The sequence below is a fragment of the Phyllostomus hastatus genome, unplaced genomic scaffold, assembly GCF_019186645.2.
Source record: "Phyllostomus hastatus isolate PE091 unplaced genomic scaffold, TTU_PhHast_1.1 phas_contig_1741, whole genome shotgun sequence".
NCBI classification, from domain to species: Eukaryota; Metazoa; Chordata; class Mammalia; order Chiroptera; family Phyllostomidae; genus Phyllostomus; species Phyllostomus hastatus.
This window is the reverse complement of record NW_025333672.1, coordinates 19065-33387: the sequence shown is the minus strand read 5'-3', so window position 1 is coordinate 33387 and position 14323 is coordinate 19065. Positions and strand designations below refer to the sequence as shown.

Below are 14323 nucleotides of genomic sequence, written 5' to 3'. Positions count from 1 at the left end.
GCCATATTGAGGCAAAACGAAGTCTTATGCCAATTAAGGGCAGGCACTTTTACTTAAATTCCATGTGGCATATTTAAAAAATCTTCCTACTACAGTCATGTATTTTCTTCTTCAAAGGTTTCTGTTCATTCTCTTTACATCCTCTTTGGAATTCTGTAATGGGGCGCAGCCAGCCTCCCCCCACATCTGGCTGGGGGATGGGAGTCTTGGTGGGGGGGCGGGGCACTGAGTTACTCTGCATATCAAGAACAGCAGACTAGCCTTCCAGCCTGAGTGGAGTCAGAAAGGTGTACATGACTTTAACACATGATGTCACTGGGAGGCAGCTCCCCTTTTTGAGCCTGCACAAGAGCTTGCAGATGGTTCGCTCTGTGCCACGGGGCCATACCTGCCCCGACTAACTATGGCAGCCAAGAAAGGCAGAAAATACGGGAGTGGTAGCTAGCGAAGCCGATTGTGGGAGGAGTCGGAAAAGGGGTTATGGAGGAGGTCCCAGGATGCTGGGATTTAAACTAAAGGTGGGTGGCTAGGAGGGAAGAGAGACCCTGTGAGACCTTGCGAGAAGGAAAGGGGTGAAAGAATTCTCACTAGTGGGCCATGAGGAGGTGCCGTGGTTCTGAGTTAAGAACTGGAGATCATAACGACACAGCTGATAGTGCTGGGGACTGCAGGAGACCTGCCCAGTTGGGCAGGATTACTGGGAGGAATCAGGAGGTTCGCTGAGCTACGGACTTCTATTTCTTTTCCTAAGATGCAGTACCCCTGACTGGTCAGACTGGGCAAAAGGGGAAAGGCAGGACTGTGTGTGTGGTTGTTTTAAAGGGACTTGGGGATTTTAAGGGCGACATTCTGCCATTACCCTAACCCTGTGTAACTTTTGAATAAGTAGTTCCTTTCCTTTTCACCAAACTCTGGCTTTGAGAGCCACAATTCCTAACACCTGGCAGTGGGCAAGACGAACCATAATAAAGAAAGACCCCAAGAGAGGGGGCTTGTTTCAGTACCAGTATCTGGGCTTCCCAAAGGGTTCTGTTAACAGTTTTTTGCTGCCCCCCGCCCCACCCCCAGCCACTGGTCTATTCTGTAACAGTTCCAATGCCCTCTGCATCCTCCAGCATCTTTTTATCTTACCTCCTGAATTTTAAGGTTCATTTTAAGTTTTGTGGTCTTCAGTTCTTCTTCAATAAGGGCTGCATTCTTCTAAAAGTTCAAGAAAAGGTTCTAAATAATCTGAAATGATAGGGAGTAACTGTCTTTCTAGACTTTTTTCTGGCAACCTATAAATACTATTCTGAATATAGTTATAGTTATTGTGAGTCTGAGGCCATTATGTATTTCAATAAGATATTTACTTATTTATTTTTAAATCCTCACCTGAGGATATATTTAATGATTTTTAGAGAAATATCCATCGTTTACCTTCCATTCCTGCCATAACTGGGGATTGAATCTGTAACCTAGGTAAGTACTCTGACTGGGAATCAAACCCACAACCTTTTGGTGTACAGGACGATGATCCAATCAACTGAGCCACCTGTCCAGGGCTATAATGAGACACTTCAAAAGAAGATGCTTCATTACTTTTGTAACAGGTGTGGAATGAGGTCGAGAACTAATATGGCGGCGGGGGCGGGGGGGGGGGGGTGTACAGTGGGAGTGGAAGCGGAGCAGGGCCATTGAGAGTTACCTTGCATATCTAAAGGGCTTGGCCAGTGTTTTAGTAATGCTAATAGCTGGCTTGGAGCCTGGGAGATAGGTAGGATTCAAACCTGCAACGCAGCTAGGAGGCACTTCCTCCTGGTCACAGGGCCAGGCCTGCCCACAGTAACAATGGCAGCTGAGAAAGGCAGAAGAAACCAGAGTATTGGCAGTGTAACCCTATGTGGGAGGAGTCAGAAATGGGGTCACAGAGGAAGATGTGCACTGGGATTTAAACTCAAGTTCTGTCATGGCCATGTGGTTTGAAAGGATGCAGACCCTCACTGGCCCACCATGAGGAGGAGCTGTGCGGTTCTGGATTAACAGCAGGTGCCTAGATGAGCATGGACACTGGGAGAAGCCGGTGGGAATCTGCTCAGCTGAGCTGTGGACTTCTATTTCCTTTTGAGACATAGTACGCCGGACTGGCCTGGTCTGGCAAGGGGAGGCAGGACTGTGTGTGTATACAGGTGTTCAGTTTTCAGAGACTTTGGGACTTAAAAACAAATTCCACCATTATTCTGAACCTGTATAACTTTTGAATAAATATCCTTTTCATAAGACGCTGGCATCGGGAGTCATGGGTTTTTTTCTGGCAGTGGGCAACAGAACCCCTCTGGGTTCTGTTGAACTTTGATGACTTCTATCATTTTTCCTTTTAGACAATAAAAAGGAATTAGTCACATTCACTTCCTATATAAAATTCAATAATCAGAGAAGAGCCTGATAATTGATAGAGATTTTTCTTACAGGATATACATTTCTATTTTTTTTAAGTACTGTATTTCCTCTAGGCTCAAAGATGATTTGTGCTTAGGAGTTAAGGATGAAAAACACAACTTTCACTATTATTCTTTTATATTATTAAAGGCAGCACATATGTAAAAACCTCAGAAGTCGTGTTTGTCTTCTTTCCTACCTTCAGCCCCTATCCAGTACCATAATGTAGCATATCGATCTTCACAGAACATCCCTCTTTTTTTTAAATGCCACAACCCTAAGTCAGACCTAATAAGGCTCAAGCCTCAAATAACACAATGGATTCCTCATTCTTTTCCCTGCCTCCAATTTCTTCTTGTATTGACTTTCCTATACACTCCTGCTGCATTAGTTTTCCTGTTTCATTATGCCACTGCCTTATCAAAAACTGTAATCACCTCCCATAGAATCACCCCCAACTACTCATTCTCGATTTTGAGATCCTCTGTAATGTGATCCTCAGCTAATTTCCAACTTATTTCCAATGAACAAATGCATTGCCCCCTAACTGCTCCCAGTGGAAAGATCTAGGTTCAAACTCGAGTTACAGGAAGAAGACAGAGAAGTATGGCCATGGAGAAGGGAATTTTCTCTGGACCCCGGCATGCATTATCAACATGGGACAATGGTCTCCTTCAACAGGAGGTATTACAAAGATTAAACAAAATAGCATGCTGAATGTCTATATTACTGCCTGGCTCATGGCAGGAAAACAAAATTGTTAGCTTATTTTCCTAGTCTCTTCTTTGTGGTCTGTGTGTGGAACCTCACATTTCCTTACCTCACTACTCTGTCTTCTAAAGGTCCAGTTCCTATCTTTCTTACAGCCTACTCTAATCTATTGTAGATAGGATGTACACACCCTCTCAAACCCACCCAAACACAAAACACTTTTTACTATTCACTTACTGTCCCATACTTGTCTGTTAGCATCTTCTATGCCTTTATTTTTCTCCATTTTGTTTTTCGAGCTATGCCAGGTTCTCCCAGGTGCCATATAATCTCTTAAACAGCTCAGACTACCTCCTGTCTCTGGACCCTCAGCCACGTGTACAGGGGAAGGACTCTATAAATACTCAATTAGTGATGGCACACATCATTTATGCGATCCACATGGATAAATATCAGATGTTAAGAATGCTCTCATCGACATCACCTATTTTTAATAGTTTTATGGGTCCACTGACTCCTCCTCCTCCAGCTAACATGTAACAGTGAGTTTGCATTTCACAACTCTGGACTCAAACCTTTGTCTCTGAGGCGATCTCCAGAGTGGTGGTCAACCTTTGCACTTCATCCTGTGCCTTGCCTTCTTCCTCTTTTATGTCTCTGAGTTGCTGGCGCAAATTCATCACTTCACGATGCAACAGCTTCAGGTCCTTGGAATGCTCCTCCTGTATTGTATTCAGTCGGTCCTTCAGAAAAGCTTCCAGACAGCACAGGAGGGTCACAGAGCAGTTGAAAGGTCAAGAAAGAAAAGAATCATAAACTCATCAAGCACCCATATAGGACCAAATTTCTGCTGATTCTCTTCTCTCTATACCTGTTTTCTGTGGATTCAAATCCTTTTCAGTTTGCAGACTAAAGATATTTAACTTCAAGGACTGGATGAGGCTCTCCAGATGGCACATGCGATTTATCAGAAACTCACAGTTCTTCCATAAAAGATCTTTTTTTTCTGAACAAATTACTTCATCCTGGACAGGACTGATGATGTTCTGTTTCACAGGTGCTGATAAACATTCTGGAGTTTCAAAATGGTCTCTGGGCAAAGATCCCAATATAACAATATTACGCAATGCAATGGGTACTATGGGAACCTCAACTGTTGAGTCAACGTAACATTTCTAAGAGTAAAACTACACATCTTAGTTAACAAGCAACTGTTAGTCCCTCCAAAATTAAATATAGCAGCACTATTAGGTAAAAAGGATGGGACCAATGTTGGATGGGCAAAGGTCACTGACTTTTTAATGCTTGTTTATTTTAATTTGAATTTTTTCACAAACATTATGTAAAAACAAGTGATACATAAAACACATTAAATTTGAATTTTATAATGCTGAACTAAGAATTAAAGTTAGCATGGAGACAATATATTCATAGTTTAAAAAATATATTTAAACAAGGTCATAATAAGCATTCCTATTTTGTTCCAATATACTCAACATTTGTACAAATTTACTCTTTAACTGCTGAAGACTTCTTTATTCTATAGGTGCTATAATACCAACTATACTAATTTTAGGTCTTTGTGAGAGACACTCAGGAAATACAGAGACATACTTCAGATATATTGCAGGTTTGGTTCCAGACCACAACGATAAAGTGAGTAGTGCAATAAAATGAGCTGTAATCTTTTTGCTGGCGAAGGGTTTGCCTTCAATTTGTAAAAAATGCAATATTTATTCAATAAATATCGAAGTACAATGAAGTGCAATTAAATGAGGTATGCCTGTATCTAATTTTAAAGAAAATCACACCAGTAAACTTGATTATTGGCTGCTTATGCACCCAGATTTCTTAGGCCATTGATAAAAACTGATAATCCAATTTTTAATAACAGCAACACAAGGAAAAAAGCAATTCTTTTTTGAGTTCTTCCTTCTAAATTATGAATTTTTAAGACTTAAAATCTCTTAATTTACAAGAAATCTGGGAAAAGAAAATGAAGACCACATTTAATGGCATGAATCAAGTTTAGGTGTTCACCTTAATAAGTCTATTTTTTATTTTAAAAATAACCAAAATTTTTTCTAATTACACAAAAAATTAATTTGTTCTTAATCAGGAGATGAAGGTAAATAGAATATCAAAGAATGTGTACCTGATTAACACACTTCAAATACCTGTTTAAGGGGATAGTGGTAGTAGCTCTGTCTCAGGATGACAACCCTTTATCTTGCAAATATTTTCTAATTACTGTATTTTTCAGACTATAAGATGCACCTTTTTTCCCCACATTTTTTGCTTCAAGATTTCCCCCCCTATTTTCCTCTAAAACCTAGGTGCATCTGGGGGGTCTGCACCATAAGATCCATCTAGGTTTTAGAGGAGGAAAATAGGAAAAAAAGTTTTGAAGCAAAAAATGTGGTAAAAAAGTGCATCTTATAGTCTGAAAAATATGGTAATGTTCAAATGGAAACTGTTATTTTTCAATTCTTTTGTAAATACCTAGTTCACCTGCCAAACCATCCACAGTGTGACTTCTTTTTAATAATCTGTGAAGCAAATTTCTTCAACCTACAGAGATCCAGTTTATTTTTCACTTGTTACCTTTTTTCACCAAAGTCCAACATTATTAGGTCATCCCTCAAAGAACTGGTCTGTTCCTCAACTATCCTCATCCTTTGCTTAAGTGCTGTGAATGTTTCAGAAGCTGTAGCATTGATGTGGGTTGGAGAGAGGACTGGTCTGGATTCTGAAGTTTCCAAATGCACCTGAGATTAAAGTCAAAATATTAGTGTAGTAGATCCTATTATTTTTCAAAATAGCCACTGCCCCTTCCTGTGGTAGCACTTTATATCCCTGTCCTGTTGAGCTCAGGGGTGGTCATGTGTTCTGCTTTTGCCTATTACATGTGCGTAGGAGCTTTAAGAGCCACCTTGTCACTCACCACCTCTTTTCCTCACTCTGCATGAGATGAGCAACATCCCACATAGGGCTGGTGCATCTGCCAAGATCCCGGAGTAAAGATGACATGAGATAGAACCATGACTCATCCATGACATCCACTGTGACTGAGCAATAAACTTATATTGTTATAAGTCACTGAGATGGTTCAGTAGTTTGTTATTGCATTACAGTCTAGTCTATCTTATCTGCTACTTTTAGACATACATTAGGACTTATGATTTGGTTAAGTGAGTTATTACCTCTTTCATTACCAGACATTTTCATTTTAACATACTCCCAATACAGACTTTCTGGAAAAAAATTCAATACTCGGACATCTGAGCAGCTGACATGAAATAGATTTATCAACTGCACTGAAGCAGTGGTTTTAAAAAAATAATTTGTAAACTTATCTTCACAGCAAAGACTGCTAAACCTGTTGACACCTATGGTTTGGGAGGAAAGTCAAATTTTCTGACTTTCCCCCAAACCATATGAAAGTAAATGGGAGTAGTGAGACCACTCTTTCAGGTGTTGGTGACAGAAACAGGAGCAGTGTATAAGCAGTCCCGCCACGTGAATGGATCCTGCACCCAACCTTCAATGACGAGGTTGTTGGGGGAGACTTAAGGACACCTTCCTGCAGCTCCATCCCGCACAGACACTTCTACACTCACCAGGCTGTAAACCTTAGCCGTCACTAGCACCAGTGTTCCTACGGGGATGTTTGCACGAAGGTCCCACTTGAGACATCGGTAGCACACCGTTCTCCCCTACTTGCTGAGCAACCACACGTCTCCCTTCCCCTCACCTCCCAGGCAGTGGAAGTGGGGATGACCTCTGGCCCAAGTCACTGAAGGGGGTTCCCAGGACCCACAGCAGGAATTAAAGAAGTCTGAAAATGGATGGCAGGATTTAAGAGGGCAAGAAGCATGATGGGGAGCTGTACTCGTAAAAAGGCTGAGCTTCTTGCCAACATAATCCTGCTACAACCATTGAGGGCATTGCTCTACTCTGACATAGGCCTCCAAGCACCTTCTATCTTCCCGCCACAGGTCTCAGAGAATGGCCCACATTTTTCTCTCTTTTTACTTTTTTAATCCTTCACTGAGGAATAATTGACAAACAGAATCATATATATTAAAAGTGTGCAACATGATGATTTGATATGTATACATTATAGAATGGCTACCAACATCAAAATAATCAACACATCCATCACCTCACAAACTTAACATGGTTAACTCGAGTGTGTGTAGTAAGAACACTTAATATCTACTCTCAGCAACATTTGAGTATACAATACCATGTTATTAACTATAGTCATCATGCTGTACCTTAGATCCTCAGAACTCATTTGAAAAGGCAACCTACAAAATGGGAGAAAATATTCACAAACCGTGTATCTGATAAGAAGTTAATATCTAAAATATACAAAGAATGGACACACACAAAAACAAAAAATCTGACTTAAAAATGAGCAACAAATATGAACACACTTTTCCAGAGACATACAACTGAGCAAAAGCATATGAAAAGGTGCTCGACATTACAAATCAAGGAAATGAAATCAGACCCACAATTATTAAAAACACACACACAATGAGATGTCATCTCATACCCATTAGGATAACTATCATCAAAAAGAGATCGCAAATGTTGGTAAGGACGTGGACAAAAGGGAGCCCCTCACACTGTCGGTGGACAAGTAAACTGGCGCAATCACCATGGAAAACGGTATGGAGGTTCCCCAGAAAGTTAAAAATTGAACTACCCCATGATCCAGCCATTCCACTTCTGGGTATATGTCCAAAGGAACTGAAATCAGTGTCTTGAACAGACATCTGCATACCCACGACCACTGTGGCATTATTTACACGAGTTGAGACATGGGAACAAACTAAATGTCCTTCAAAGGATGAATGAATGGATAAAGAAGACGTACATACATACAATGGAATATTTCTTGGCCACAAGAAAGAAATCCTGCTATTTGCAACAACATGGATGAATCTGGAGGTTATTATGCTAAGTGAAATAAGCCAGAGGGAGAAAAATATTTTATATGGTAACCCTTATATGTGCAATCTAAACAGACACATCTGATTTAACAGAAACTGAGAATAGAATTGTGATGACAGTGGCTGGGGGGAGGGAAAATAGGATAAAGTAGACCAAAGGGTACCGATTTCTTTTAACTCGTATTTTAGGGCTTCTGACCAGAATTTCTCTCTTTTGTGCTCCTCTACAAAAAAGAATACCTTTCTGACACACATAAATCTTCCTGAATTCTTTAAGAGATTTTCTGTTAACAATCAGCTTAAGGACATGGGATGAAGAAGCTCTCCTATTAATTCCCTTTCATGTTTCTACCTGTTCCTGAAGGGAAAGACAAAGGCTGTATGTAGACAGCGTCTCTGGATATACAAAGATTTGAATTATGACTCATCTACATTTCTACAAAAAGCCAGATTTGGAGGCTCCTGCTTTTGTTACCACCTGGGGCAAGATCGTGTTCCTCGGGTAACAGAAGGAAGAGCCTCTGAGACAGTTCCCAGGGCTAGCTCTGCTACACTGAAACTAGGGCCAGGGTTAGGGAGCCACCCACCGTGTGTGGTGGGGAGAGAATGTAGTAGTAACAATGGAGAAACACTATGTGGCTTTACCCTCCATTCTGTTTTCTGTCACCTGCTGTCTGGCTACTACTAACGTGCAAATAAACCAGGCCTGGGGTGGGGAGAAAAAGTATGGAAAGAGAATTTAATGGTGTTTGCAGCAGACAGAGTCAGCTCCTTTGTCTTCTCTCTAAATGATGATGAAAATTACATGACGGCAGCCTCCCTTGCAGCTAGCACAGCCATGTGACACATTCTGGCCCACGAGACCTTAGGCAGAAGCTTGCAAGGAGCTTCTGGGCAAACTTTTGTTTTTCTGATAAAAAGGACAGGCACTATGGCATCTGCCCTTCCTTTCCCTCAGGATGCTCAGAGCTCTGGGAGCTCTTTTTCAGTCTGTCATGTGTTGCCTCCCTCTTAATGTAAACGGAGCCATGGATCGCCAGTGTCTGAGAAACACAGGAAACAGCCAGAGAAGCTCAAATTAATCTGAAATTTTCCTCCAAACTCTGCTTATATGAGAAAAATAAACTTTTATTTTTTGTTTTAATCCTTTTTTGTTGCTGTTGTTTGCAACAAAAGCATGCCAAATTTACAGTAGTCCCAGGCAGTAGTTGGTGGAGAAACAAGGAGGAGGTAAATAAAGGAAAGGACAAGCAGAGTCCCAGCGGGAGGGGACTTGTTAGGCCTAGGTAGCCAGTTGCAATACAAAGGACTGCCTTACCGGAAGCCAAGCACAGAATTCTAATATAAATACAGCAAAAGTCTATTTTTGCCCCTAAAAATATAAGTTTTTAGAAAGGAAATGGAATATAAGCTTCCCACATATATTTAATGAGATGCAGACTGCCACTTAATATTTTCATGTAATTGTTGAAATGTTATAATTTTGCTGTTATTTCCCTAAGGTACTTACGGTATGCATAAAATGCCTACATTTACTTAAAGGGTATGTACACATTTGGCCTGAAAAACAACTCAAATTGCTTTGTTTGCTTAAAAGAGAAAAAATATATATCTGGGTAAGAATTAGATTGTCATCATCGTTCACATCCCCCTGAACCTGATCCACACTGGAGCTTCTCAGGCTTCCAGAGAGAAAAAATACTCTCAAACAAGAAGGAAGAACAAACTTGGCCCCCAGCTTGTAAAGGAGAGAAGGGTTATAGAAAATTTACCCTGAGGAAGGTATCTCAAGGTACCTGGGGCAGACTGATGGTGGGCAGGGGGTGAAGCTTTTGAGTGAAATACATGGTGCAGTCTTGAACCTACATTCTGATGCTTGACAGTAACAATAATCAAAATTCTAAAATATAAAATTCTATTTTTAGAAAAGTTCATTCACAACTACTTTAAAAAATATATCATTATCCAGTTAATACAGTGCTGTTTTTATGTTTAGGGAGAGTATTTCCAAGGACCTCCTATGTAGATTACCTCACTGAGAGCATAGCATGAATAAGCCCAATGTCACTTAATACCAGGAAAAGCCAGGTGACTTTAGAAAGGGAATACTTGCTTCTGTGGACAGAGGCTCCATTCCTATACCTGACAAAAGCTACGACTACATGCTATTGGCTTCAAAATAATACGCCAGAGACCCAATGCTGTGTATCACAACCAATGGAAAACAACTTGGTCACTAGCTTGTCCTGATTTACTCACACATCTAACTAACATTTCCTGAATGCCTACATAAGCCAGATACTCTTACAGACACTGGGGAGTACAGCAATGAACTAGACAAAACTCCTTGCCACCATGGAGCTTCTTTTCCAGCTAAGAAATACAGACATTAAGTAAAATGCATAGTTTGTTCCTTGGTGATAAGTGCAGTGGAGAAAAAGTAAGAAAGAGGATGGGATGGAGACTGTGGTGCGGGCTTCCATTTTAACAGTGTGGTCAGAGAAAGCCTCACTGAGATGATATTTGAGTAAAGACCTGTGAAGAAGGTGCTGGAGTGAGCCATGTGGATAGAAAGAGCAAACAGCAAATGCTAAGACCTGAAGTCAGAATGCCAATCGGTCCAAAACAAGTAAGGTTGTCAGGCTGGCTGGAGAGGAACAAGTGGAGAGAACAGTGAGAGGTGGGGTCAAAGGGTAAATAGGGCCTTAAAGGCTGTTATAAAAGTTTGGGTTTAACGCTCAGTGACTCTCAGAGCCACTGGAGGATTTAGAGCTGCGAAGTCCTGTGATCCAGCTTACCTTTTAATGGGACCACTCTGGCTACCCCCAGGGATGGTAGGTCAACAGCAAAAGTAGGAAGACCAGTTGAGCAACTGCTATAATAATAAAGGCAGGAGATGCCACTGGCTAGGACCTGGGTGATAGCAATGAAATAGTGAGAAGTGGTCAGAGTTCAGACATAGTGTAAAGATAGGTTTTGTTGATGGATTAGCTAGGCGATATGAGAGAAAGGAAGCATTTAAAAGACGGTGTTGCCATTAATTGAGACAATGGAAGCCTATTAGGAGGAATTAGTTTTAGAGGGAAGATCAAGAGTTGTTTTGTACATATTAAATTTAAAACAGGAAAGATGCTCAATAAGATTAAACTTGTAGATCTGAATTTCCAGGAAGTAGTGATCTGTAGATATACATTTTGAAGTTGTCAATATATACGTGGCTTATAAAGCCATGAGGCTCGATACCAGAGAACAGGCTTCAGGGACCTAGGCCTGAGTGCTCCGAGGCTGATAAATTAGGGACATGAGGAGTGTGTGGGTGTTCAAGACACACTAATGTGAGCTTCTCCAAAATAGGGTCACATTCTTAATCCTTTTCCATCTTCAGACCCTAGCGCAATGCATGGGATTCTGTGGGTGGCTACAAATAGGCGTAATTCAACAAAAATTTAAGAAATGTCTATCCTGTTCTAGCCCAAGTGCCGGGTAATGGGAAAATAGCAATAAACGAACGTAAATTCCTAACACCCGCATTCTAATAAGCAGGCCAGGGAGGACAACAGACGGCCGATACCGAAACTCATTAACATCGAAAAGGCTTTCCCAGGAACCTATGACCTCCAATCTAACAAATAAATACAGAAAAGGCGAGGCGATGGTGGTCCTTATCTGAAGGACTTCCTTGGTGCTACTCTCTTCCCTCCTTCGGTTAGAACCAGACCAACACAAAAACTTGGCTCCTAAACGGTTTCACCGCCGTCCAGTGCAAAAATGGCTTAAATCAGGGTCGAGAGAGCGAGACTAAACTCCGCCAGGTAGGGGAGGACGGCAGGAACAGGTGAGGGTGGCCTTTGGTAAGCCGCCGACTCCCCCAGGGGTCCCGCACCTTCATTCCCGGCTCACCCGCCCGGAGCCCAGCAGCCTCACCCCACTGTCCATCTGTCCGCCTGTGGCTCTGACCGGCAGCAGGAGGGCCGGTTTCCATAGAACTAAAAGACCACTTTAAACCAACCCGCTCCCAGGCGCCGTAGCTCTCGCAGACAGGCGCACCCGTTGCAGAGCATGCCGGGAATTGCAGTTTTCCCGGCCCAGGAGGGCCCTCCGCCCGGGGCGGGATCCAGACCGGAATCCCGCGGCGCTCCCGGAACGCGCCGCCCGGTCCTGAATGACGACACGTCTCCATTGTGCGTGAGCGGGGCACGCCGGGATATGTAGTTTCCTCTCAGTCAACCTCCCGGAGGTCCGGGTCTGTCCTCTTTTGAAGTTACTGGTCCCCTCCCTGTGATCCTGCGGCGTTTGGGGCATTTGGCAAACATATATTCTGCGGCAGGCGAGAGTCCAGGATTAGAAAATGTTTTTAATTTTAGGAAGACTAAAGTATCAAATACCACTTCTGAACGGAAAAAAAATTTAATGAGTATAAAAATTGGTAAATATACAGAGTTCATTCTTCTAGTTAAAAAACTAAGCCCTTCTTCATTCTTGCCCGTGATGACCAGACCGAGAGGAAAAGGTAAGGCTTCTGCTCCCCTGCCTTGTCTCTTCCGTAAAATTCATTTCTTGCCTTGTGAGTGAATAGGTATTTCTAAATCTGCCTGTAAGTAGCTAAGAAATAGTATTGAAAATAAAGCTGCAGTCGTTTCTTAGTTCTGTTGTAAGATTCACACTTAACAAGAAGCCCTCTACAGTGAAATCACAACACAGCTTTGCGTTTAAGTATCTGGACAGTTACCACCGCCAGGAAAGAATGTCCATCAAACCACAGCTGTAAGACATTTCATCAGAACGTGAGCCCCATCCGGTGAAAGAGAAATGAGCACCGCATACATTATTCAGAGAAAGGGACCAAATAAAGCTTTTAATACGAAACGTGGGAGAGTGCTTTAGAGTGCCAATGCAAAGAGGCAATTATTCTCTCAGTATGTGCATTTTCTCTTGCAATGACCTGATTTATCTGTAGAGGTGAGGAATAGGTACATGCATTCCACAGATAATCCAAACACTTTAAGGTAATGAGAGTTTTCACCTTCTCCTTGAAACCTCATATTAAGCAGAAGTAAGGTAGACAAGTCAATTAAATTTAGTCTTTCATTTATTTTTTTCTGCCATCCAGCAAAACACATAACTTAAATCAGGCAATTACAGAGTTAGAGAAAAGAATCTTAAGTCTTCAATAAACTAATTCATCTGCTAGAAAGACCCAATCTGGATACTTGAGAATTCATTATATTACTAGTCTGTTTTATTCTTTTAAGTGCCTGATTTTTCCTGATTTCTCCCTTGATTTTAAATTGATAAATATTTTTATACTTGTTTATCCCACTCAAAAATAAAGATCTTTTCAGTCATGGAAACCTTATGGATTCCATGAGGACCACATCCTTTCTCACTATAATATCATATAGGCTTTTATTTTTTTAAATATTTATTTTTTTAGATAGTGGGGAAGCGGGGAGAAAGAGAGGGAGAGAAACATCACTGAGAGAGAAAAACATCGATTGGCTACCTTCTGTATGTGCCCAGACCAGGGATCAAACCTGCAGCCTAGGCAAGTGCCTTGAATCAAATCCACGACCTTTTGGTTTGTGTAATGATGCCCAACCAACAGAGCCACATGGGCCAGGGCACCATATGGCTTTTTAACTGGTTTTCCAATCGCCATTCCCAATACATCTTCACATAGCTACTACAATGATTTTTAAAAATAGTAAATCTGATTCTTAGTCCCTTGCTTAGAAAACATTTAAATGTTCCCCCTTTGAACTAGTAATTTTCCACTGAACAGGATAAAATTCAAATTGCTAATGGCTTCAGCCTAATTCACGAGCCCATCTGTACCTGTTCCCCCAAGGGAACCTTGAATTCAAGCCTCCTGGCATGTCTTTGTGCTTACGGGCTCTGTGCCCTCTGCCAGGTATGCCCTTCCTCTTGTCAGTCAGGTGAGTTCCACAGAAACTTAACCGCTTTTATGAAGCCATTCTATTGCCCCCCAAGGTACGTATTGCACTGCCTTATAATTGTCAGTATGTCTTATCTCCCCTTAATTAGGCTGTAGGCTATTTGAGGACAGAAATTTTGTTGTTTTTCTTTGATCTTTTTATTATTGACTCCAAACAACGTCTGGCCCACAGTGGAAGCTTGGTAAGTCCTTGTTATGTGAGTGAGTTAATGAACAAATTTTGAACACTTCTACCGACAGAGGCTATGTCTCACGCCTTTACTGATATTTGTAT

General features: G+C 41.5%; 1 protein-coding gene across 1 annotated transcript in view; it reads right to left on the bottom strand.

The window, feature by feature from the left end:
* CCDC150 (coiled-coil domain containing 150) overlaps window positions 1–12092 on the bottom strand; it is a 74842-nt gene extending 62750 nt beyond the window's left edge. Inside the window, exons 1-5 of the mRNA XM_045833755.1 lie at window positions 12018–12092; window positions 5734–5897; window positions 4001–4221; window positions 3705–3883; window positions 1132–1200 (exon numbers count right to left, since the gene is read on the bottom strand). Of these exons, the coding sequence (XP_045689711.1) occupies window positions 1132–1200; window positions 3705–3883; window positions 4001–4221; window positions 5734–5897; window positions 12018–12029 (645 nt within the window). The 5' untranslated portion in view covers window positions 12030–12092. The remainder of the gene's footprint in view (window positions 1–1131; window positions 1201–3704; window positions 3884–4000; window positions 4222–5733; window positions 5898–12017) is intronic.
* Between the last annotated feature and the right edge of the window lie 2231 nt (window positions 12093–14323).